Below are 25,995 nucleotides of genomic sequence, written 5' to 3' on the forward strand. Positions count from 1 at the left end.
TTTTCTTTTTTTAATTTTTTTGCAAAATGTTTTTCTCCTATAGGCCTAATACTTGCGTTTCTTAAAAAAACTCACTTGTTGTGAACAAAAATAATTGATAAATCGTTTTCTACCCGACAATACAACCATATTAAATGAAATTTTTGTTTCAATTTGATATTGAAAACGATAGAAACCATTGATATCAGGCCGATATAATTAGTCATTTTTGCATTACACTACAATACAATGTAAACCGTCATTGTTTACTGAAAAATTCAGTCATCGTGCTAGGGCTTCCCAAACTTTTTTGCTAGCGACCCCTTTTAATCTCCTAAAACTTTTCGCGACCCTTCACGGTCAAAATGATAAATAGTGCGAAATATAGCCTACATTTGTGATATTGATGGAAAGGTTTTCAAATGAAAACTTAAAACAAGCTAACGGTACTCAATGACTGTTACTTTACAGTTTACACGCAGCCTACTGGAAACAAAACTAAGAACCAAACACATTTATTCAGATGGATATGAGTGCGATGGATGTAACCATTTTTTGCTACAAAGCAAGTCCAGCCGTGGCTCAATTGGCTAATGCTGGTTCCAAGGCGGTTTCAATATTGCTTAGTTTTGATGATGTCTGTTCATCAACTTCAAAAACGCTGACTCGCACTGTAGGCTCCAGCTCGTGTCCGAGCATTGGTTTTATTTCCATTCGGATGTGGCTTTGGAGGCCTATTCTACAGCGGAAAAGACGTGGCCAAAAGTCACATTGTATGGATAGTTAGGAACGTGGTTGTATTAGCGTTTTTTCTAATGTTTAATTTTTCTGAATCTTTTGTATCTTTTTTTTTTTTTTTTTTTTTGAACCATAGGCATACGAAGCCGAGCAACGTTATCAAGTTTAACATATTAAAGATTATTATAACTTATTTACAAAAAACACAAAGTTTTTTTGTGTTTTTTGTAAATATAATAATCTTTAATATGTTAAACTTGATAACGTTGCTCGGCTTCGTATGCCTATGGTTCAACAAGACAAACTCTCTACCGAAGCTGTTTTTTTTTCTCAAAAAATTCCGTGACTTCCCTCGTTCTCTTCTTCCAGATTGACAAACCTTAGCTAAGTTTCCTCTGCTGGAAATTTTCAAGATAAATACGTCAAAACAAACGACACGAGTGTGGTTAGGTCTACTGTTGAATCAGGTCATGGTATATATTCCGCTCTAAAGTTAAGCCAAAATGTGTGAAAGTTTTTTGCATAAAATTTATAAATTTTAACAAAATTTAAACTTTAAGTCAGAAGATAGATCAGTGATTTCTTTCTGAGAGAAGTGCTCGGTAGGTTAGCTACCGTACTTTGTTTTTGCGTTGCAAATAGGTTTTGAATTCAATATATTTTGGTATTGTCCAATTCTGGAAAAAAAAAATACTTCTGAAACTGTCAACAGATTTGACAAACGTTTAATAACCAAAAGCTTAATAACATCTGATTTCACATCATTGTTAGCCAAAAACTTTTCAGTAAACAAGAACATTTCAAATAAATCATTTTCAACTTCTTGTTTTCAAACGTTTAATGTCGATTGTGTTGATGAACGCTTTAACTGTAGATTGCAATGTAAAACAAATGTAAAAACATAGATGTTTTCTCTATGGATAGACAAATTAAGTTCGTTCAGTTTTTTAAGAAAATCTGATAAATAGCTTAATTTCAAGAACCAGATGTCATTGCGAAAATGGTGGGCAAAGTCTGTTTACGGTTTCAATAATTCAACACCAATAACCTTTTCAGCTTCAACTTTTGAAAGCCATCTTACTTTCCATTGCAATAATTAAGGTAGGTTTTGAATTCCGATTCCGTTTTACCACACCAATTCGCAAAAATACGCGTACTAGGTGCATTACTCTCAACGTGTTTGGTTACGGTTAATAACTTGCACAGAAGTGTTAATATGCAATACTTTGTGTAAAAGTGTCACACTCTCTGCGACCCCTGAAGTTCGTAACGCGACCCCTTGCGGGGTCGCGACCCCCAGTTTGGGAAGCCCTGGTTTAGGCTACATTGTAACATAATGAAAACAATGCCAGATTTTCCAAATAGTAAAATATTTATGGGTTTGGTGCATCGAAGATTTCAGAAGTAAAGCACGATGTAAGATTCTCACGCAAAGCTATCTAATGTAATACATTTGGCACACACACTCCGCATTGCGTTGGAGCGGGCTCATTGTTTTGCAGCGCTATGCGTAAAATTGGATTAGCACGGTAATTAAAAGGTGGAAAGATAAAGCAACATAGTCGTTTTTGGGTAGGTAGCCTATAGCCTATCTTTGTAAAAAATAAAATATCAAGTTAAGCATACAAAATGTCAGAATATTAACTTTTCAAACTTATTGACAAGTGATTTTCTACACATTAGGACGAATTCCGTTAAAAAAGAACCAGCAGATCTTGGTTGAATTTGGTCCTAAAACGGCTCCCCTTGAGCAGTTAGTTTGTGAAAAAACGTTGAAAAGCAAAGGATCAAATCCCTGCAGTGTTTTATTGATGCAGATTTTAAACTTTTCGGTTTTGTCATCTTTTCCTTTTGTTGGTGCAAAATTCGTGTATTTATACCTTATCGTTTTCTACATGTTCGCACCAGTAAAGAAAAATAAATTGAATATATTATGAGTTTAGGCTACTATCTACATCATCTAGGCTATCTCTTTGTTTTTTTTTGGTCAAAAAAATGAAATATCTTCTAGCAGGTGTCAAAACCCTCAACAATGCTTGATATGAACGACTCAGTTACATGTCTTGTAGCCTAATGCAAAGGAATGTATTTTCACACGAGTCACATTTATTTTCGTTTTCACACACACGATATAGCAACGAAAATAATTAGCTACCGGTACCTACATCCAATCCAGGGTTGGAAGTAACGACTATAGTTATTACTATTCGATAGCGTTATTCGTTGATTTCTGAATATCGAATTCTTATACCCATTTCTATTAATTTTATAATCGACTTGAATAACATGTCAAGTAGCAGCCACTCTATGAAGCAGTCTATGTATATCAGCCAAACAAGCCATTCTTTGTTGTTTTAAGATAACCTCTGAAACGTCAATCACGTCTTCGTGCTGATAGAATTATTACGTTACTTTTACAGACATAAAGCTTGTGTTTACTTAAATCCATATATCTCTCTCCACGGAGTTTGTAGTCTATCGAATTGTACAAAAACAATTTACATTTTTAGCGATTCCTTATTCTTCCCGAAACACAAGTTTAAATAATTGCTGTCAGTTTCTAGACAAGAGACTGGGCTTGCTTGGGATTGACTCATGAAACGGCACTAGAGTATCTGTAGTGTGTTGTTTTAAAACGCTATTTTTAACAAAAAACAATTTTATGTCATCTTGTGGGCTGAAAATTAATCGTTGTTTTTCATCATCCATTTAAACGTTGGCATAGCACGGCCAACGGTAATTCAACGTCTAAATGTCGTTTGTCTGTATGTGAATGTAAATACTTGGTGTAGCACAATATTTCTTCCAAGCTTTCGCCGCATCTTGAAAGATGTTGTATGAACGTTAGCGAACGATTGTTATCCGCTTGCTTTCTTCAACCAAGGCATATTACTGAAGCTATTTTTTCTTATCGTTGTCTTTATATAGCACATCTTCTCTGTGTTTTGCAATATCAGCATAAAAGGCTTAGCAAAGCGAACGTTTAAGAGCATAGACCAGAAATTCCGTTGAGTTTTGTATTAGCTGCATTTGGTAAAACGAGATGTTTAAATCTTAACTCTTAAGCATAAATTGAGAAACTTTATGTTAAGTATTTCTTAACCATTTACTAATTGTAAATTTTTGGATTCTATTTGAATAAGATGCACTAGTAGAATCAATTGTTGTATGACTTATTATTATTTGGATTATTATTTGTACGGATTATCACTTCAAGCCCTGATTGCTGTCTCGGTGAGTCTGAACTATGATCACCAGCTCTATCTAGAATTGAAGTAGCCTATATCTGCCCACTAAGTTTGTTAAACGACCTTGCGACCTGCAACCTTGTGGCTGGCAGGGACGTGCAGTCAGGGGAGGCAGGTGAGGCAATGCCTCACCTGCCAACATCTGGCAAAGCAAAATTTATATCAAAGATATGGTTATCACAGAATAAATATTATTTGTTAAAAAGTAGTAAATATTGCACGTTTTTAGGTGCTTTTATTTATGTGAATTGCTGTAGTCGTGCCCTCTTTCCCTCAAATTTAACGTTTCTACACCCAAACTGTGCTTTAATTTTTTCTGTTTCTGTGGCGATATTCATATCGAGCGTTCACGTGGTCAATATCGTTGAAATACGCGAGGAGAGGCAACGCCAAGCCTTGCCTCACTTCAGATCAGAAAACTTCCATACACTGCATGCGTGCCTTTTTCTTTCGCAAAGTCGCCCAGCAATCATCATGAACGATTTAGCTGCAATTTGAGGCTTGCCTCAAGTGTGACGTCACAGCTATGAAACTTTTTTCGTCAAGCTGGAATGCCCGCATAGTACGTGGTATGTGACTTCTTGCAGTGTAAACTGTAAAGGATTGTTTCTTATAAAATTTAACTAAAAAATGGAGGAAGATTTAGTATCAAATCTGAGAGATTTTTAAAAAATAAACTTTCAATCCAAAATTGAAGTCTGAAGCTGAAGTAAAGGAAGACCGGTTCTAAATTTATAAGGTTTGCATCAGACGACTGAACAAAAAAAAATAACTTGCAGCTTTCAAAGAGATTGCTGCTCAAAAAAGAAGTGGCTGTGTGGCTATGCTTTAAAAATTGCCTTTTCTGCTTTCCTTGTCTCTTGTTTTCAATATCTAGTGATACTGTTAGGACTAAAGAAGGGTCTATACAACAAAGTCACAAATGTTTAAGTCCAAAAGTCCAAGTCCAATGGCTACTCCAAACCATGCGGCAAATGTGCACTGTGTGGTAACCATGGAGCGCATAAGCCTATGGTAAAAGAATGCACCTCTATTAAATGTAAACTCAACAAAACATACAGTCTCAAACAAAAATTAACTTGCCAAAATTATGGGATATACATTGCAACGTGCACCATATGTCACGAACACTATGTAGGACAAACCATGACAAAATTTTCCACACGTTGGGCCACACATAGATCTATTTGGAACAGTTTTAATTACTTTGATAAATCCGGTGACAAAGCAGCATTATTGAAACATTATGCGAAACTCCACAATATTGAACTCAAAAAGAAACCAGCTCTGGCAGACTGCTTTGTCGTTACTTTCGCCGAACAACCCAGCAAACATTATTTAGACATCGCTGAAGATAAATGGTTACATACAATCAAAGCCACCATAAACATACAGAAATTGATTCGACCAACCACTTACATCCCATGTCATCAGCAACCTCCGACCCCTGTGGTGTAGATTCTTCAACTATGCCCATTTAAACGTATTCTTTTTTGACGCTTTGTCTATGTAAGCTTATGGCAATGGACTGAAATTAAATTGCGTTTTTCTTTGTATTCGTCTTGTTGAACTGTTGTAATTTACTAGATGGATGCCCATTTACACTTATTCTTTATTGACGCTTTATCGATATAAACTTACGGCAATGGACTGAAACTAAATTGCGTTTTTTCTTTGTATTCGCCTTCTTAAACTGTTGTAATTTACTAGACGGATGATCAGGTTAATGTATTTCTTGAATTTTGTACCAGAATATTGTTGGAAATCGTGGGAGAACACCAGTTAAGATTTAGGCTTGCAGGTTTTGATTTTAATATTATGTAACCATCTATTTAAAATATAATTTTTATGCGTGTTGATAACATCGGAGTTTGCTTTATTTGTTCGTTTTACGTATTTTTCAAATTTTCTTCTTTTTTTACATGTGCTAGCTGAAGATGCTATTATAGCGAAATCGATTCTTAACTTAATAAATTACACTAAGAGGTTAGATTGTTGTGCAAATACCAGCATTTGATGAATGCAAATTAGCAGTACCAAAAGGATAGGCGCATGAATTTTATTTTTAATAAATGTGAAGGCATGCTGCTAATTTTTTTGATTAGTAACTTATGATACTATTTTTGTTGTTAAAAAAATTTATTGTAAAAGTGACTTGAAAAAATTAGTGCCTCACCATCTAGGAACCTCACCGCACGTCACTGGTGGCTGGACCTTGCGACCTGCAACCCCGTAAACTTGCGACCTGCAAACTTGTGGCTGAACCTGCAACTTGTGATCTTGTAACCTTGTGATCTTGCAACCTTTCTGCCATAATAAAATAACAGAAGTCAAGACCTTGTTCAGATTCAATCTACCTGGCTTGTTTCTTTATCTGTTGTAGGCGCATAACCGTATTGACTGAGCGAGGCATATAATAATCCAATCCACTGTTTGGCGCCAGTGAGAAAGATATTCTTTAACGTAGAATTCGCGTCAAAATTCTACACGGTTTAACAAACTTAACCAGCAAATTCTCGCTTGGTTTTCTATATTTTCTGCCTTCAAACGCGTTGTATGCTAAGAAGCGGAAAACTCTACAGCAAAATGGCTGCTGAAAATCTTTCTGATGCGGCCAAGCAATTAAGCGATTTCTATTTAGAAATCAACAATTTAATGAAAAGTCCTCATTGTTCAACAACAGTGCGTGCCCGGCTTCACGACCTAGACAGGTTATTTAGCGCCCTGATGAATCTCTGCACTGACATGCCCGATGACACGCCTTTGCTCGAATCTTCCACTCTTACAAAGGCTGATTACATTCGAGGCAAAGGCGAGTTCATGGCCCAAGTCGACAGCTGGCTACAAGAACAGGACGAACACGAGAGTAGTCAGGCTCACTCCTTGCATCTTTTAAATGTCTCCCACCATTCGAAATCGGGCTCCAGAGTCGGAAGCCGCAGAACGACGACAACAAGCTCCAACAGAAGCTCTAAGCAAAAGGCGTTGCAAGCTAAATTAGAACTTGCACGACTAGCGGTGCAGCATAATGAGCAGCGTCGTCTTGAAGAAGAGCGTGAGAGGCAATTAAAACGGGAACAAGAAGAGCGTGAGAGGCAACTAAAGCTGGAGAAAGCAGAACAAGAGGCGAAATTGAAAGCTGACCGAGCCGCAGCTGAAGACCTTCGACTTTTAGAAGCGGCTAGGGTCGAAGCAGATGTGTGGGAAGCAAATTCTCAGGAAGGTTCTGCAAGAAGCGTTCGTCACCTGTCAATTCCGCCCCACGTCTCAAACCCTGAACAAATAATTAATGGTTCACCAATTCATCATAATTTGCGATCAAATGATCAAACTTTAATTTTACCTCAACAAAATGAACGAAGCTATAATGATAATGTAACTCATGAAAGAGCCAAAGTCACGTTTTCTACGAGCCCAACGTCACGCCCAAATAACTTCGAAATTAATGACGAATCCCACTTCGGACATCCAAGCTACAGTAGCCGGGATATGAGGTACTCAAACCCCGACAACGATGTTTTTCAATCTCGACGTATTAATCCATATGAATTTCAGGCCGAAGTCAGTGAGCGACTATTTCCCAAGCCTGACATAAGAAAGTTCGAAGGAGACCCCATGGACTTTCGTGCCTTTCAACGCCGGTTTGAAACTCATGTTGGCAGTTGGCTTCCCTCAGAAAAGAAGCTGTCATTTCTTTTGCAACATTGCGGCAGGGGTGTTCAGGAACAAATCCAGCACTTTGCAGACTGTCCTGACCGCAGAAATAACTACCAGTTAGCAGTAGAAGAACTTCGTCACAGGTATGGTGAGCCACATATTATAGCCCAGGCCTGTGAAGAAGTTCTTACTAACGTACCGAAATTTACGCGGTACGACCCAGAACGTCTCACAAAATTGTCTGTGCTGTTAAATCGCTGCAGTGCTTCCTTATTTCGCACGCCTGATGGCAAGGTGTCTGCCGTCAGCTTAGACAGCGTCAATTATATCACGATGTTGGTGGAAAAATTGCCACACACCATGCAATTAGATTGGATAAAGAAATCATGTGTGATAATAGAAAACAATGAAGGCAAGAAACCAGCTGGATTTCTTGACTTCGTAGCATTCATAGAAGAGAACAGTGGCGGCTCGTGTGATGGTGCTGTGGCGCTGCAGCACCACCAAATTTTTCCCTCGTTCTTCACGTTATAAGAAATGTAGCAAACGTTGTGATTTTTCATTATTTTTATTAATCCGTTTAGATTTGTAGACCTTTCCAACTTTTTGCTACTGTTAACTGGAAACGCTTTCTGAGATAGGGAAAGTACCTTATTGTCACATGACTGCTTTTTGATGATGCTTTGGCTGGCGCAAAGACTAAAACAGCTCCAGGGCCCCGACGTCATCAAAGCAAACAAACCAAATGAAAGTCATGTGACAATGACGTAGTTTGGCTGCCTTAGAATGATAAGATGGAATGATCTTGGAGCTGTGTCAGGACAGCTCCAGGAGTTGCCAGTTTTGAGGTTTTCCCGCGGAATTGGATTATATTTGTTTTAGAGTTGCGGAAAAATTTTAGCAGTTGTGGTTTTTTTTGTTTGGTTTCGTTATATTCTTACCAATGTTTTTTGATTTTGATTCCATTTTGCGCGAATTTGTCATAGTTCGGGCTACTTTTGGGCTTGTTTCATCTCCTGTGAGGGCTACTTTTCAGTAGCAACTGGACCGGGAATTTTAAAAACATCTGGCAACCTTGATTCAGCACCAAACCAAACCAACACTTCGAAGTAGAGAGATTTACCTGTTGTTGGCTGCAGTGGGCTACTGGGCTACAGCTTTTTGGAAAAAAGTATAAAATTAAAAGTATGTATTATGTATGGCCTACTGTGGATAGTCTGGCAATGGGCATAGGCGCATATCCCAAACTGCTAGGGCGAGTGAGCCGGTTGGGCAATTATTTAGAGACAGGGCACACTTGAACTTTGTGGCCAAACTGTTCAGCTCTATGACTGAGCTGCCTTTTATATAAAATTTAATGAAAACCTGAAAAAAATAAATTCTGTGATGATGCATTGATCTACAAACCGGTACAGATATTGCGTATGTATCTGAAAATGAGCCTCTCGCCAAACATTATGTAATAACAGCAGGTACCGTTAGGCCTACTGGTACAGCGAAGGACAGTTTCACTTGTATAATATGTGTTGTAAGCCTACTTGAATTTGAATATGTGTTTTTTTTTGAGATGGCAGAATACAAGACTGTAGCAGTTTAATATTTACCCGTATCTGCATTCAGCAGCAACAATTTAGCTTAATATAAAACATTAGGCTGCTAAACCATTGTTGATTAACTGTAAATTTTAAGGTTGATCAACCTAATTAGCTAGAGTTGATACGAAAGCTGAGCAGCAGATTAAGCTATTATTGTCATACAGTTTTTTGAACAGTATATATATGTGGCAAGTAAATTTTTTATTGTTTGTTAAATTATTGTATGCAGGTCACAAAGCTGTTCAACTGTTTATAAATTGTAAGCTAGGCAATAGGGGCTGCTCTAATAAACGAAACGTACAGGACTTACAAAAGAAGCAATTTTTTTGTGCAGTGAATTTTGATAAAACTCTGGTTCGTTTTTGATCTGCTGTACAATTTCAATATGCATTAACATTTTCTCTATTTTGTCATAGATGTAGTAGGCCTACATGCTAATAACTTGACACGCATGCCATCATACTAATTTTTCTGGATTTGGAGTGAATTCAAGGACTTTGGAAGTTGGATGGATATCGGAATCATGAGTACAGTATCCGAATACCACTTTTATACTTAAACGTAACCAAGGAGGAATTTAAAAAGTTTATTGGAGGAATTTATATTTCTACAGTTCTGGATTAGAAAGATTCTTCAGCAACAACAGAAAAGCTCTTCGCATTCTTATTTCTTTTTGCGTCTGAGTGAGTTTGCGTATCAGGATTTCCTTCTCTATTACAAACTGAAAGCAAGAAAAGATATCGACTTAATGTTGAGGACGTAGTGCGTGAATGTACCTGTACCTACGTAATGCACTCACCGTCACAAACCATACCTTGTATATACTGTACACTGTACAGTAGAACTTGCATGTAAGTTACTGGTTCCACAACCAGCACATGCGAATACAACATTGGGGATCTACCTTCCCTGATTCATGTATGATACACTGTACAGTTACTCACAGCGTCAGACAGGGTGAAATCCTAAGCCCTTATCTTTTTGCTGTTTATGTAGATGACTTGACAAAGCGACTAAATGCATTATCAATAGGCTGCTACATCGGTCATGCATGTTTAAACAATCTTAAAACAATGAAAACTATTAATACTACAAAAGTGCTCAATGCTAAGCAAAAAAGCAAAGCAGAGTGAATTAAATCAAATATACTTATTACTATCTGAATCCTTAACAGCCTGTTTCACCTCAAACGGATCATCAGAAGAGTCCTATTCAAATAGAATCTATTATAGAAAGATTATATGTGAAACAGGCTGTTAAGTATTCAGATAGTAATAACTATATTTGATTTAAACAATCTTATGTTTGCTAACGATATGTGTTGTTTTGCCCGGAGTTTGAAAGGTCTCCAAGCTATTTTGTCACTTTGCTCCGAATATGCTAAATCTCATAATATTATGTTTAATGCATCAAAGACATATTGCATTTGCTTTAGTAACAAACGCATGAACTTACAATGTGATTTTGTTGTGACCCTTCAAGGTCAACACGTTGAGTTTGTGCAGTCAACCAAATATATTGGTATGCTTATTGATATACAATTATACATGTTGTGTGACAATAGTGATGTAAAAAAACAAATCTAAGCTTTGTATTGTGCCGCTAATAATGTGCCTTCGTTTGTCAAACATTGTAGTGTAGATGTAAAACAAGCTACGTTTCGAGCTTATTGCATGCCTCTTTATAACGCACACCTATGGACCAATGTCTCTGTTAGATGGAAAAGAAAGTTTAAAGTTGCTTGTAAACAACAAGTTATATAGAGGTGTATTTGGTTTATATATGTGGATTTGAAAGTGTGAGCACTCACCAAGTTCGCTGTAATGTACTAACGATGGATGCTCTAGAGTCATTCCATTATAATTCAACAAATGGTGAACACCACCATCTCTTAGATTTTCTTCATTTTTACACATTTGGTACATAATTTAGAATGATTTTCATAACTGTAGGAATTTTTTGATACCTTGTGTCGTTTTCAAGTTATCGCAATTTAAAGTTTTACATTTTTGCCACTAGTTTCCTGTCCAATTATGATGAACAAAGTGTCTATTCCTATGTTCTCAGGGGTGAAGAATTCAATTATATTGAGAAAAAATATATATATATTTTTTGTAAGGCTGCCCAGAGTCTGAAAATAACCTGATTTGTACCATGCTAAATGCTGATGTTCATTTAAAAATCGAAGTTTTGTGATGTTGCTTGTAATTTGTTGTACAAGGAAGACTGACATGCAGCCTACTCATAGCAGTGGTAAAGTGTCATCGTCCAGCGATTTTCTCTTGATTCACCTATGGTTATGTTTGTAGTTTTCTGACCTGAACGTGTATTTTTCTTTTCTTTTTTTCTTATATCACCACATGGATGTGTAACATGTATTGTATATTGTATATATATCTGAAGCAAATAAATAAGCAACGGACAAGTCGGGACCAGCGATGTTCATTCGTTATATACGAAATTGACCCTCGGCACACCGCGCAGAGTTGCTACGTCGTATTCATTACGTCTCCAGAGTTAATTACAAGACGTTTTCAAGACATAAAAAACACTGTATTTCACTGTGAAATGAGTGCTGTCACAAGTAGAAGATCTGCAACAATAAATTTCTATTTTTCTTCATATGTTCTGCTTTTTCTTTTTTGGCGTTCTGTTTAATATAGTGCTACAATATAGGCAACATACCTCAAGGTTTAATGGAAGAGAAAAGGAAGTTAGCCAGGGAATATGTTGATAAATATCTAAGTCCTTAACTTTTTCTGAGCTGCATGTATGTAATTTTTAATAGCCTAGCAGCGATTTAGCCAATTATAGATATGCAAAGTGCAGAAATTTAATTTTTTGCATCTGCTTGATAAAGTTTAAATCGCGAAAGTTTTATCTTAACTTTTCATTACAATTTAGAGCTGAAGATGCGCACAGAATGCACCAAATTAAGTGTCATTTTTCAAAATTTTCTGGGGGGGGCCCCTCAGACCCCCCGCCGTGTTACTCGCCGTCGGCGAAGACGCGGCCGGGCTGCGCCCGTCCGCAGCACCACCACTTTCACAGCTCACCAGCCGCCACTGGAAGAGAATACTATGAATGCAAACTCTGTCTACGGCCGAAAGCTACTATCGAGTAATCCACACAAGTCTAGTGTAGCACAATCTGGAAAAAATAAGGTGTCTTCATTTAGCACTAACTTTGTACAAAACCCTAAACCTCCTCTAACTAAGCCAACAAACGGCAAGAGGATTGGAAGTGTGCATGCTGCTTAGATGCCTTTCATAGTGTGTTTCGATGTAAAAAATTCCGTGCTCTGTCTTATCGACAACGAGTACGCCTTGTCGAAGAAAAAGGCTTATGTAAACAATGCCTAAGCCCAAACCATTTAAGTTCAGCGTGTACTTCAAGGTTTTCGTGCCAGATAGACCGTTGCGGGAGCAAACAACACAACACTCTCCTACATTCACCTAATCTTTCAGCACAAGGTACGTCAGGACCTGCAATACGGACAAAAGACGATACCTTCCGTCGCAATGACCACCAATGGGATTCTAAAGTTATGAGCGACCAATGGCACCGTACTCCTCGCAGTCGCCATGACAACACATTTGTAAAAGCGCCTAACTTCGCCGTGCGCTCAGAACCGGAAGAGCTAGCTAGCCAAAACTCGTACCTGGACATCGTTCCCGTAAAGGTAACTTGTGGTGAAAAAACCGTCGAAACCTATGCGCTGCTAGACTCTGGTTCTGACCGTACGTTCTGCGAAGAAGAACTAATAAAACTTCTGGATACCAAACCAGAGTGCAAGCGTAGTTTTGCTCTCCAGACGCTATCGTCTGAGAGTCCTCAACGTTTGAAAGCCCCCGTCGTCTCCTTTGTAGTGTCATCTTTAGATGAAGAACAAGACTTCGAGCTACAAGAAGTCGTAGTAGTCAGCAAAATCCCTGTTGATCCGCAACTGAGCCCAAAGCCGAAAACACTGCAAGCATATCAATATTTGCAAGGTATTGATTTGCCTGCAGTCAAAAATCGCTCAGTAATGTTATTGATTGGCAATAACTATGCAGTTACCCATCGATGTCTTGAAAGCAGATTTTCGCCACGTCCGAACGAAAGTCCAGATGCCATCCGCACTCCACTAGGTTGGCTTCTTCGTGGTTCACACTTCAAAGATGCCCCTTGTCTAAAGGAAAATAGCACAAGCCTTCTTGTTAGAGGCGCTAAGTGGCCTGTAGACACCGAAGACATCCAGGACTTAATCATAACCGACGAAGGAGAAACAATTTCACCTTCAGTCGACACAGACTTATTCGACATGGAAAGCCTCATGAAATTCTTGCAATCTCATAGAGAACTGCAAGAATTTGGTTTTAAATTTTCTCGTGAGGACCCAATTGCCTACGACATGATGCGCAGACGGTTAACCTGCTCTGATGGTCACTATCAGCTGCCACTTTTATGGCGCAATGACTGTGCTAAGCTTCCTGACAGCCGCGAGATGGCGCAAAAGCGCCTGAAAGGCTTAAAGAAACGTCTGCTTGCAGACAATTCTCTTTTAGAAAAATACGTCGCTCAAATGGAGTCAAATCTGGAGAAGGGCTACACCGAAGAAGTACCAGAAGATGACATCAACAACACTAGTCAGAAATGGTATATACTGCATCACCCAGTTATCAACCCAAAAAAGCCAGACAAGGTACGTGTCGTGTTTGACTGCGCTTCTACCTCTCACAATCGATGTTTAAACGATTACCTCATGTCTGGTCCCGACCTAAACAATTCTTTGGTCGGTGTATTAATGCGATTTCGCACGGGCCGAATTGCAATAGTCTCTGACATTGAAGCAATGTTTCACCAAGTAAAAGTTTCACCATGTGATCGCGATGCTTTGCGCTTTTATTGGTGGAAGGGTGGCGACCTAACGCGTGAACCCACCGTGTACAAAACAAAGGTACACTTGTTTGGAGCAAAATGCTCTCCTTCTGTAGCAACATTCTGCTTGCGTGAAACCGCTCGAGAGCATGGAAAGTTGTTTGATCCTCATGTCGCTCAAACCTTACTGACGTCATTCTACGTCGACGATGCACTGCTAACAGCTGAAAACGATGAAAGTGCATGTAAGCTTGTAAAAGACTTACGAGCAATCCTTGGCATGTCTGGGTTCAAGCTAACAAAATGGCTATCCACCAGCGATAAGGTAATGAATTCAATCCCTGATGAAGAAAAGTCCAAATCGATAAAGAACCAGCTGCCTGGAGAAGGACCAAAGCAACGCGTCCTGGGCATGGAATGGGACGCACAAACCGACGAATTTCGATTCAACGTAGAGCCGTCTACAAAACCGTTGACTAAAAGACAATAGTGCTGTCAGTTACAAATGCATTGTTTGACCCATTGGGATTAGTAGCCCCAGTAGTTCTTGAAGCTAGACTCATATACAGTGAACTTTGTCTAGCAAAGGTAGGGTGGGACGACCCTGCTGAACCAAGTAGCCTACTCTCAAAAGGTGGAGATCATGGGAAAACACTTTAGAACGTCTAAAAGAGATTCGTATACCTCGCTGCTACAAGCTGAAGTCCACCACCACGATCCCGGAAGTTCAACTCCACTTCTTCTCTGACGCTTCAACATGAGCTAGGGGTTCCGTGTGTTATCTACGTTCAATATTACCTGATTCAACCGTTCTTTGCAATCCTGTTACAGGAAAATCCCTTCTACCCGGCGCTGGAAGACACACGATCCCGCGCCTAGAACTAGAAGCTGCCTTGGACACCGTCAATCTGGCTCGGACCGTTAAACAAGAGCTCGAGCTAAGTAATTGTCCATGCATTTTTTGGACAGATTCCATGATTGTCCTGCAAAGCTTACGAAACGTTTTCCAACCTTCACTCGCAATCGCCTGCAGAAAATTCTAGGTCATACCAAAGTGTACGACTGGCATCACGTACCAACGGCCCTCAATCCAGCAGATCAGGCATCTCGAGGTATGACGGCTGAAGCTCTACTGCAATCTGGTCAATGGCTAAATTGGCCAGACTTTTTAAGGAAGCCACCAACCGAATGGCCTCAACAATCCGTTAACCCACAACACGACGATATCTACACCAAGTTTCAACCTGAACGGCGCCAGAAGGTAGGCTAACTTCGTTCACTATTGGTACAAATAACAAATCTTCAACAGGAACTGATGTACTTATCTCCCACTTTTCGTCACTGCATCACCTAAAGCTTGCTACAGCGTGGTTACTACGAGTCAAGGCTTACCTGCTTGCAGGGGCGGATCCAGAGGGGGGCGATTGGGGCGATCGCCCCCCCTAAAACCCAAGAAAGTAGCTTTATTCTTCATTTATATGTATACAATTTGGATAACAACATAACGTAAGCAATGCTGAATAAGTCTTTCGCCATGTTCAAAGAATAGGTTAGGCTAGGGCAGGCTATAATAATAACATAGTAAGTTATAAGGCTATTATTTTGTCGCAGAGTCTAATTACCGAACGAAATTACTAAAATTTAAAAAGTTTCTAAACTTTTTGCCGGCACTGTAGAGCATGGCGATAAATCCCTTAGCCCAGATAAGTTGGTTGACAGAGCAGGTTATTGGCAACTTTGACGGTCAGACGTGAAACTAAAACCATTGAAATTCTACTCAGTGGCGTAGGAGCATATGCTGCCGCCCCTGGCTTTCGTTGAAAATGCCGCCCTAAGTAGATTACAGCAAATTTTGAAATAGTTTCATGTTCAAGCAATCTTTTCAATAAAAATAATTACAAATAATGTGCCGCGTCTCAGAAGTTCTATATTGCTTGAGAAAGAAGCCTCACTGTCTCAGCGTTAAGGCCAAAAATTAAAGACAAAAAATGGACAACAAATGTAGGCTATTAGGCAAATAAAAGATAAATAGCCGCCTCAAAGTTGAACTTTTCGAGCCTTCGCCGAAGCAAAATCAGCGATAATATCTTCAAAATCAAGTTTTTGAACGTAGTCTCTTTCTATAGAAAGAATCGATAGAGCTGATAGCCAATCATCATTCATGGTAGAACGTAAACACGACTTTATCATTTTGAGCTTTGAGCATGGGCTCTATCCAAGGGGGGGGTGAGGGGGGTGATCACCCCCCACTAATTGGAGTGGGGGGTGATCAATGCAAAATCACCCCCCCCCCCCCCCCCATTCATTTGGCTTTGAAAAGGTTTTGTGATATTTTATTGATCAAATTTTGAAAAATATATTTTCGCTTAGCACATTTTGAATTTTTTATCAATATGAATATATATTTCATTTCAATATGATTTTTTGGTTGGGCAACCCTGAACTACGAGCCAGGCGTTTACACTGTGTTTTAACTTGGTTTGCTTGGTAGCCACTTTAACAATAAAAATTTCTGCCATTGCAAATGACTAGAATGACACCGCCAACCAATCAGAACATGTTATAAGAGGCTACCGTCCAATTGTGACCTTTCTCGCACTTAGCCAGAGAGTTAATCTTTGTTTTGAATTTTATTTGGTAATTACAGAAGAAAAAAGAGCAATAGCAGTTGTGAGAATCGAACCCACGTCAATGAAATGACTACTTTCTAACCCTAACCCCTAAAAAGCCAACCAGTTGCCAACTTAGTCGGCAGCAGTGGCCGAGTGGTTAGCGCGTTGGGCTCGCAGTCGAGAGCCTGCATGTTCGACTCCACCCCCCCGCACTTGCTGTTGTTTCTCTGGGGAAGAAACTTCACTATAAGTATAATTGCCTCTACCCAGTGATCGATTTCGAGTAATGGGTAGTACCAAATTTAAGTCATAAGTAGAGTAGACAACCGAAAACAGACATTGCCGTCGGCTGCAGCGTGGGTCAGGTGTACGTCAGAAGGTGTACACCGATGCATGGCGCTCAAGTCCGCTTTCTCGCAATGCAGGGTAAAAATATGAAAAAACAAATAAACAAACAAACAGCTGATAGAAAATCCAGCACTTGATTTGCTTTGTATCATCTTCTTTTCGCTCTTTTTTAAGTCACGGAAAACGTAGTTTATGATTGGTTCGAGTTTTCATTTGCAGTGCCAGAATTATTTCTTGTTAAGTGACTACAAGTTTGCTTACCCAAAAATGTCTTTTCCGAAACATACTTTGCGAAACGACTTGGAAACCCTATGCTTCGATCAGAAAGAAGCTGATGCTGCAATGGGGGGTCTGGGAGGCGCAGCCCCCCAGAAGTTGAAATGACTATGACGATTTGAGCCCACTGTCCAAAAATCACCCTCCCGGATTCTAAAAGTGGATAGAGCCCCTGGCTTTGAGAAACTCCTCTCACAGCTCGCAATTGAGACACCAATGGTAAGATAAAGTTTCAGACACAAGCACAAATATGGTGTCGAATCAAGTAGGTGTGATTCAGCTAACCACTGTAAAACATCAAACGCTGTTGCATTACGATCAAACGTGGTTTCACTGCTTCGCACCAGTCTCTTAAATCTGTCAATTTCCACAGCTAACTCCAAAAAGTCCACTCCGTCGTCATAAGTGCTTTTAAAAGCGTTGGTGAATCCATTGTGACTTTCGCTTTGCAGCAGCGCGTGAGGATTCAAAAATCAGTGCTGTATGCCGGTAAACCTAGTTTCAGCTTCAAGTTTAAATCTGTCCAAAGCTTGAAACATGCATCGTCTTACTTCTCCAACAACACTAAGGCCAGCATCTTCTGCGTGTTCGCCAGGCATTCTCTTTTTTCTGCGAACTCTCCGATCTTCAACTGGAATCTCTAGCTCTGTGCATTTTGTGATTGCTGCATCCACAGAACCTTTAACCAGATTATCTCGTTCTTCCACTAAAAAGACAAACGCTTTCATCTTGTTACCTAGAGCATTGCGCTAGCAGCAGTCCTTTTTTCTGCAAGTAAGTTTAAGTATGAGCCTGCCAAAAACATAAAAAGGAAAAGAAAGAAAAATATTGAATCGCTTCTAGAATAATATGAGGTACATTATAATTAATTAACTCGTTTCTCGTGCTGTGCAGCCTCATTTTGCCGCCCCCTTGCAGCCTGCCGCCCCTGGCGCAGAGCCAGAACCGCCAGGTGGCTGCTAGGCCACTGATTCTACCTTGAAATTGCATCTAGAAACAGCAAAGCTCAATTTTTTTCAATGAGACTTTAGCATCTTGACACCTAACATCATTGCTACCACGAAATTGCTCAAGTACCGACCCGATAGTATTGACAAAAGTCATTTGCAATGCCTACAAAGGCTTGTTACGTCATATATATAGTGTGGAATCTGCTCTAAGTTCAGAGATCCAACTATGGAAGGAGAAGTGGGAAAACATAACTGTCCCGGCGACTGCTGCAGTCTTACCGCTGACTGCGGAAGAAGCTTTACAACCGTGTGATGAAAATGTGTAAACAATCGTAGACTCTCTTCTAAAAATATTATTAACCTTGCCAGTCAGCGTAGCATTAGCCGAAAGAAGCTTTTCATCTCTTCGGTCGTTGAAAACCTGGCTGAGGAACAACATCGGCGAGGAAAGACTGAATGGATTGGCCTTACTATACCAGCATCGGGACATTTTAATTGACACAAACTCCGTGATAAATCAATTTGCCAACAGTAGAAACCGTAAACTTGACTTTGTGTTGTAGTCAAAGGTACGACACCTGTTAGTATTACCCGTACCGGCAAAGTAGCTTTTTATTTTCATTTTATTTGTGAAGTCCACAGAAATAGTTGTTTCTGTTATTGTTAGTTTCTTTTTTTGTCTGATGCAGCGACCGTGCATGACACGTTTTAAAAGAGGACTATATCTTTTGGTCGTCATTTAACTATGTTTAACTGCCATTCTATTGTACAAATTGTAGTGTTTCGCTGGTCCAAAATAAAAATTTACAATCGATACCTATTACCTAGCCTATAGGCCTAGTGGCAATTCTACGGGAGGTGAAGCATAAGCATAACCCAGTGTTTTGACCTGGCCCCCACTTTTGTTGCTCATTATGTTGAATGTATGCATAACCTTTCCTCATTGCTCTTTGTAACAATTCAAAACTTGTCAGATGAATAAAACCTCGAAGTTATACAGTAAATCTATAACCTCAATGTTTGTATCAATATTTGGAAGACAGAATTACCTGTTATTATCTTTCCGAGGCCAATTTTTAAATTGCCGTGAAACAATCAAGAGTGCAACCTTCAGTCTCAACTATAAATGCGGCTAGGTTGTTCAGGCTTCAACTTGACATGGCAAGGGCATATCAGCTCTTCATCTCTCCCTTTGTTAAACAACAGCATTGTTGAATTAAGTTATAGAATTTCAATTTCTCATAATTTGTGTTCGAAATGCTCTCAACGCATCAAATGCAATCTAAATTTTCTAGAGGAAACCCTCGTCGTTGTTTGTGCCTGATCACTTGCCTGCAAGTCAATGACATCGCCCCCCCTAACGTGAATACCTGGATCCGCCCCTGCCTGCTTGCTCGAATACGTGGCGACGAAATCACTTCAAACCTCACCCAAAATCCGATCCAAGTGTCTGAACTCCAGTTCGCTGAAAACGATTTGGTACGTTACGAACAACACCAAGCCTTTCCGGCATGATTCTTGTCACTGCCAAAAGGACAACGACCAAAACAATCAAAGACTCAACTCGCGCCGATGAAGAAGCTAAACCCAATCCTGGACGGTAACACCCTTCGAGTCGGAGGTAGACTTAAAGCAAACTTACCATACGAAACGAAACATCCAGCCATTCTTGCTCCGGGTCGACACCTAACGGATTTGATCATCGATTTCCACGCTGAAAAGGCGAAGCACTTTGGTGCATCTCACACAATCAACCTGCTGGCTCATAAGTACTGGATTCTGAATGGAAAAGTTGCTGTTCGAAAAATACTGAACAGGTGTTTACGCTGTCGACGTAGAACCGCAAAGCCAGGAGTGCAATTTATGGCTGAACTTCCAGAAGCACGACTTCAAATTTCAGAGCCTCCATTTCGCAGCAGTACTGGCGTTGACTACTTTGGACCAATAGTCGTCCGCCAAAGGAGAAGTGACGTGAAAAGATACGGCTGCCTGTTTACTTGCTTAACTACTAGAGCCATACATCTAGAGTTGGCGCCAGATTTAACTACCAACTCATTCATGAACGCTTTGCGACGATTCATTGCTCGCCGTGGACCAATTACCAAGATCTTTTCTGACAATGGAAGTAACTTCGTCGGTTGCCACAGAACGCTGAAAAGAGAACTTCAAAATTGGAACAGAAAACAAATTCACGATTATCTTCGACAAGAAGGAGTTGAATGGGAATTTAACCCACCCCTAGCAAGCCATATGGGGGGTGGATGGGAAAGAATGATAAGAACCGTCCGCCAAGTACTTCTAAATATTTTACCAAAGCGCCCATTAGATGATGACTCTCTTCACACTCTCTTGCTTGAAGTTGAGGACATCGTAAACTCCAGGCCACTAACTGAAGTTAAACTCGGCGCAGATGAAGACCTACCCCTGACACCTAATCACTTGTTAAAATTAAATACCAACCCCAGTTTGCCCCCGCTATATTCAACCGAAAAGGACTGCTTGCATAGTGACCGATATCGGGCTGTGCAGTATCTCGCCGACTGTTTCTGGAGAAGATGGATACAGGAATACCCCCGATCGATAATTTCTCGACCAAAATGGCGTTCCAGGAATGCCAACATTAAAACGGGAGACATTGTATTGCTCAGTGACACTTTAACACCGCGACAAAAATGGCCGCTTGGTAGGATTACAGAGACATTTCCCTATAAATTCGGAAATGTGAGAGTGGTCATGGTCAAAACTTCGACAGGAACACTCAAACGTCCAATCACCAAACTTTGCGTCATTGTTCCGTTTGAAGGTGAGGACGAGAACGCCGTCTAGATCAAGATGATGAACTGTGGAGTTCCAGAACCTTTTTTGATGTATTGTAACTATTATTGTAACTAACTGTATGTGCCTATTGTAATATGTATATTGTATACTGTAGCCTAATGCCAAGCAATCCGAAGTTCAACACTTACTAGTTGGATTGATAAAATTTACTTTTCATGAGAAGAAGGCCTATATATGCCCTTCTTCGGGCCGGGAGTGTGTTAATTTTATAATCGACTTGAATAACATGTCAAGTAGCAGCCACTCTATGAAGCAGTCTATGTATATCAGCCAAACAAGCCATTCTTTGTTGTTTTAAGATAACCTCTGAAACGTCAATCACGTCTTCGTGCTGATAGAATTATTACGTTACTTTTACAGACATAAAGCTTGTGTTTACTTAAATCCATATATCTCTCTCCACGGAGTTAGTAGTCTATCAAATTGTACAAAAACAATTTACATTGTTAGCGATTCCTTATTCTTCCCGAAACACAAGTTTAAATAATTGCTGTCAGTTTCTAGACAAGAGACTGGGCTTGCTTGGGATTGACTCATGAAACGGCACTAGAGTATCTGTAGTGTGTTGTTTTAAAACGCTATTTTTAACAAAAAACAATTTTATGTCATCTTGTGGGCTGAAAATTAATCGTTGTTTTTCATCATCCATTTAAACGTTGGCATAGCACGGCCAACGGTAATTCAACGTCTAAATGTCGTTTGTCTGTATGTGAATGTAAATACTTGGTGTAGCACAATATTTCTTCCAAGCTTTCGCCGCATCTTGAAAGATGTTGTATGAACGTTAGCGAACGATTGTTATCCGCTTGCTTTCTTCAACCAAGGCATATTACTGAAGCTATTTTTTCTTATCGTTGTCTTTATATAGCACATCTTCTTTGTGTTTTGCAATATCAGCATAAAAGGCTTAGCAAAGCGAACGTTTGAGAGCATAGACCAGATATTCCGTTGAGTTTTGTATTAGCTGCATTTGGTAAAACGAGATGTTTAAATCTTAACTCTTAAGCATAAATTGAGAAACTTTATGTTAAGTATTTCTTAACCATTTACTAATTGTAAATTTTTGGATTCTATTTGAATAAGATGCACTAGTAGAATCAATTGCTGTATGACTTATTATTATTTGGATTATTATTTGTACAGATTATCACTTCAAGCCCTGATTGCTGTCTCGGTGAGTCTGAACTATAATCACCAGCTCTATCTAGAATTGAAGTAGCCTATATCTGCCCACTAAGTTTGTTAAACGAGCTTGCGACCTGCAACCTTGTGGCTGGACCTTCCAACCTGCAACCCCGTAAACTTGCGACCTGCAAACTTGTGGCTGAACCTGCGACCTGCAACTTGTGATCTTGTAACCTTGTGATCTTGCAACCTTTCTGCCATAATAAAATAACAGAACTCAAGACCTTGTTCAGATTCAATCTACCTGGCTTGTTTCTTTATCTGTTGTAGGCGCATAACCGTATTGACTGAGCGAGGCATATAATAATCCAATCCACTGTTTGGCGCCAGTGAGAAAGATATTCTTTAACCCTTACGAGGTTGGGCTCCCTGGAGTCTTGGTCAGTTTGGGGGGGGGCTGTCGATTCTTCTTATGCTTTAGGAGTGATATCTCTGTTATTTTTTAAGGTACGGCTTCAAACTTTGGGATTCACTTTGTAAAATTATTCACGCTGAGCATATCCGAAAATTAAACCTATGTGAATTTTAGAACTGCTCATAGACGTTGAAATGTTGAGGTGACTTATGACTTTTGGATTATTTTGCGATTAAAGCAATTGTAGCGTGAGTTTACACATTATTTTTTGGTAGAGTAATGAAGAACATGCATTGCCATGTTGTGATTAAATTTTTTTTACATAATCTCAATTTGAATCTATATTTTTCATGCAAAATAATAACTTTTCCCACGCTCAAAGTAAAGCTCGCTTCTTGACTAAAAGAACAATGCTTCATCAATTACATGCAGTAATGAGATTTCTGAACGCGTGTCACACCAATTTGGATTATGATCTTGTGACCTCGGTTCCAAGAACAGCAACTCCTACGCTTTATTAACAAATGTAGACCAGCTGAAGAAGCAGGGTGGCGTTTATCAAATACTATTATGTAATCCACGAAACGAATGGAAGATCATGCAACAAAAAAAGCGGTTTAAATGCAATGTATTGTAGTTGCAACAGCGTCTCTCAATGTAAGTTCAATGTGAACTCGGCTACATACAAGGCTAGTACTAGGAGTAAGATTACCCGATAAAGTCGATGATGCTTTACATAAACAGAAGTCAGAAAGAAATTCAAAATAAAACAGTTACGGTTCATTAATTAACAGAACGTCACAACGCTTTTCATCAAAAGGAAAATCTGTAATGCCTCGGGTCATTTTCTTGTGGATTCAATAAGCTCTCTAAGATTCATATGCCACACACTAAAATCCAAACAATATTTAGATTTATTCAAAGTAGTATTTATTATGCGTCAAATCATTGTGAACCTGGAGAAATACTTTACAAAAAATTAGCTGCCTTTTTTTTTGCCTAATGGGCGTTTATGCGATAAAAATGTCAGTTTGGCAGCAAAATATTGATAAGTATTTTGATTTGGTTACAGCAATACCGGACTGCAGCAATTGGCACAAGGCTCTTGCAGCAACGTTTTTCAACTTGATTCAATGGTAAAGCAACCTGTGTTCTGTCAGGTTATGTACACACAAATTCAGAAATATTTAAGAATATGCAATGAGGCACATTGAAATTACAAGTGGCTGCACATTTACAGTTCGATAATACGAGAAATTGAATACAACGCTAATACAATCATTTCGACGTGGATTCAACATTGCAAGACGATGTAAACATGCGCGGGTTTGCAATTAGATTACTTCTCTTCTGTCCTTGTTTGTATAAAAGTCATAAAATCAGTCGTTGTATCCGTGCTAAATTCAGCTATGCTCAAACCGCATTATATTGATATTTTCTAAATAGAAAATGGATTTATAAAATATGAATACAATACTGTTTCAGCATATAAAAATGCTGAATTTTACATCCAGTATTACGATTAGTTTTATGACCCACTTTTTATACAAAAAAGGATAGATGATTTTGATAAGCAATCTAATTGCAAAACTGCACATGTTTACAAGTATTCAACGTCTTGATATGTTGAATCAACGTAAAAATAGCTATCTGTCTAATAAAAGGAAAAAAGGAAAATCTCTCATTGAGCTCCGCGTTTTATTTAGGCTGTGGTTGAAGCCAAAGTTTATAAAACCGCAATCATTCAAATAGTTTATTCTGCGCAAAAGCAAACTTGACATACTCGTATGGAATGTGCAGGGCATAAAGGCTTTTCACAGCATTGACATTGGCCACGGTTTTTTGGTAGTTTATTTTTTCTGGCTTTGGCACCTTCTCAATAAGCAAACGCAGTAGTTGTCCACCGTGGGGACTTCGCTTTGCACGTGAATGAACCAACCCATCCTTTGGTCGATGATATCGGTGCCACCCTTTGTGAAGTCGTAAAGCTTATACAAGCCTGGCTTCTTTTTGCCGTCATCCTTGGTAATCCCCAATAGAGGTTGCATGGTCGTCAACATCAACACATTCCGCATGCCAGAATTCTTCGTTTTTACTACATAAGAATGTAGGCTGAGATCAGCCTCACTCGTCTGCCAATAAATTTCTTACGAAGATTTCTCCCTACCACTCACTTGCTTCACTTCCAGGGGTATTCATCTACGTATAGCGTTGAGGGTTCCAGCTGACATTATACCCCTGTCAAGCAACTGCGCGAGTGGTATGGAGGTGTAAAAGCGGTCATACAAAATATTCCGACCTTGAAGGTCACCGTGTTGTTCCAGGCTCATCACCATTCCTTTTACCAGTTCTTCTGTTCCACGAACGTAAAAATTAAATGGCTCTTCCTTCGGTTTACCTGAATAGACCGATGCCGCAAATGTGTATGGGAATCTGCTGGCGTTTACCGACTTGAACAGAAGGCCATATTTCGCAGGCTTGTTTGGATTATATTGCTTGAAGGAAATTTGTGTCCTCATGGGGTATAGCGTTTTGTCCAACGACAAGTAGTCACCTGGAATGACATGTTTGCCGCAGTTTTCGTTAAACATTTCGAAAACGACTCGAAATGCGGCCAACCGGTCATTCTTCCAACGTTGCGGCCTAGTATTTTGGTCGTCGAACGAAATATTCGAAAATAAAAATTTAAAGCGGTTCTTGCTCATTGTTGCACTAAACACGGGATGTCCTTGCAGTTGATTGAACAATACATCCGTGGAATGACCAGCCTGTCCTAAAAGCCCCCGAAAATACTCCAATTCAACAAAGGCCAGCATCTCCTTGTTGGTTGGGCCAAAATAGCAGTACCTGCTGTCATCTAAAATTCTCTCTGGCAATTGAGAAATGAGTGTGGCAATTTTTCTATTTGTTTCTTGAACAATAATGTTCAAAATGTTTAAAGAAAAAAATAGTTCCCATGCTTGCCGAGGGGTCTTGGTTTCTTTGGCTTCTCCTCTAACACCAGTCGGGCCAGATATAATATTAGCCCGGCCCCTTCTCCCATTGTGCACCGGTCTCGCATTAGACCAAGTAATGCTGACGCCGCCCTCTTGTCTGTTCTTTGGCTTTTCTACAAAAGTTGTATAAGACTTCAGTGTGTCAGGAAAAATCAACAGCATCGTAGTTGTTCATGTCGAGATAGGAATCTATGCTGTTCACCAGTCTTTTCGATGTTATAATCCGTCCTGATGGCGCAAACTCCGGTTGAACATCGCCCATGGAAGGTAACTGGTCGTCAATCTCGATCGGAATCGCTGTTGCGGAAGTTGACGGAGAAGAATCCGCTTCTTCATCTGAATCGGAGTGCCATAAATC

General features: G+C 39.5%; 2 protein-coding genes across 2 annotated transcripts; both read left to right on the forward strand.

The window, feature by feature from the left end:
* Nucleotides 1-12,297: 12,297 nt before the first annotated feature.
* On the forward strand, nucleotides 12,298-14,567 carry LOC145768998 (uncharacterized). The gene is made up of 2 exons (XM_082580599.1): nucleotides 12,298-12,381; nucleotides 12,627-14,567. The coding sequence occupies exons 1-2, from the start codon at nucleotides 12,298-12,300 to the stop codon at nucleotides 14,565-14,567; spliced, it is 2,025 nt and encodes a 674-aa protein (XP_082436725.1).
* Nucleotides 14,568-19,835: 5,268 nt separating this feature from the next.
* LOC145768999 (uncharacterized) lies at nucleotides 19,836-21,089 on the forward strand. Its single transcript, XM_082580600.1, has one exon. It carries the CDS (start codon nucleotides 19,836-19,838, stop codon nucleotides 21,087-21,089), a length of 1,254 nt encoding a protein of 417 aa, XP_082436726.1.
* Nucleotides 21,090-25,995: the final 4,906 nt, after the last annotated feature.

Source organism: Aplidium turbinatum, chromosome 4 (assembly GCF_918807975.1).
Source record: "Aplidium turbinatum chromosome 4, kaAplTurb1.1, whole genome shotgun sequence".
Classification (NCBI taxonomy): Eukaryota; Metazoa; Chordata; class Ascidiacea; order Aplousobranchia; family Polyclinidae; genus Aplidium; species Aplidium turbinatum.

What these genes read in the sequence shown, in the direction of transcription:
- LOC145768998 (XM_082580599.1), top strand. Translation starts at nt 12,298, where the DNA reads ATGAATGCAAACTCTGTCTACGGCCGAAAGCTACTATCGAGTAATCCA. An exon ending in CACAATCTGGAAAAAATAAG is followed by an intron (nt 12,382 to 12,626) that starts GTGTCTTCATTT and finishes TTTTCGTGCCAG; the next exon opens with ATAGACCGTTGCGGGAGCAA.
- LOC145768999 (XM_082580600.1), top strand. Translation starts at nt 19,836, where the DNA reads ATGAAGAAGCTAAACCCAATCCTGGACGGTAACACCCTTCGAGTCGGA.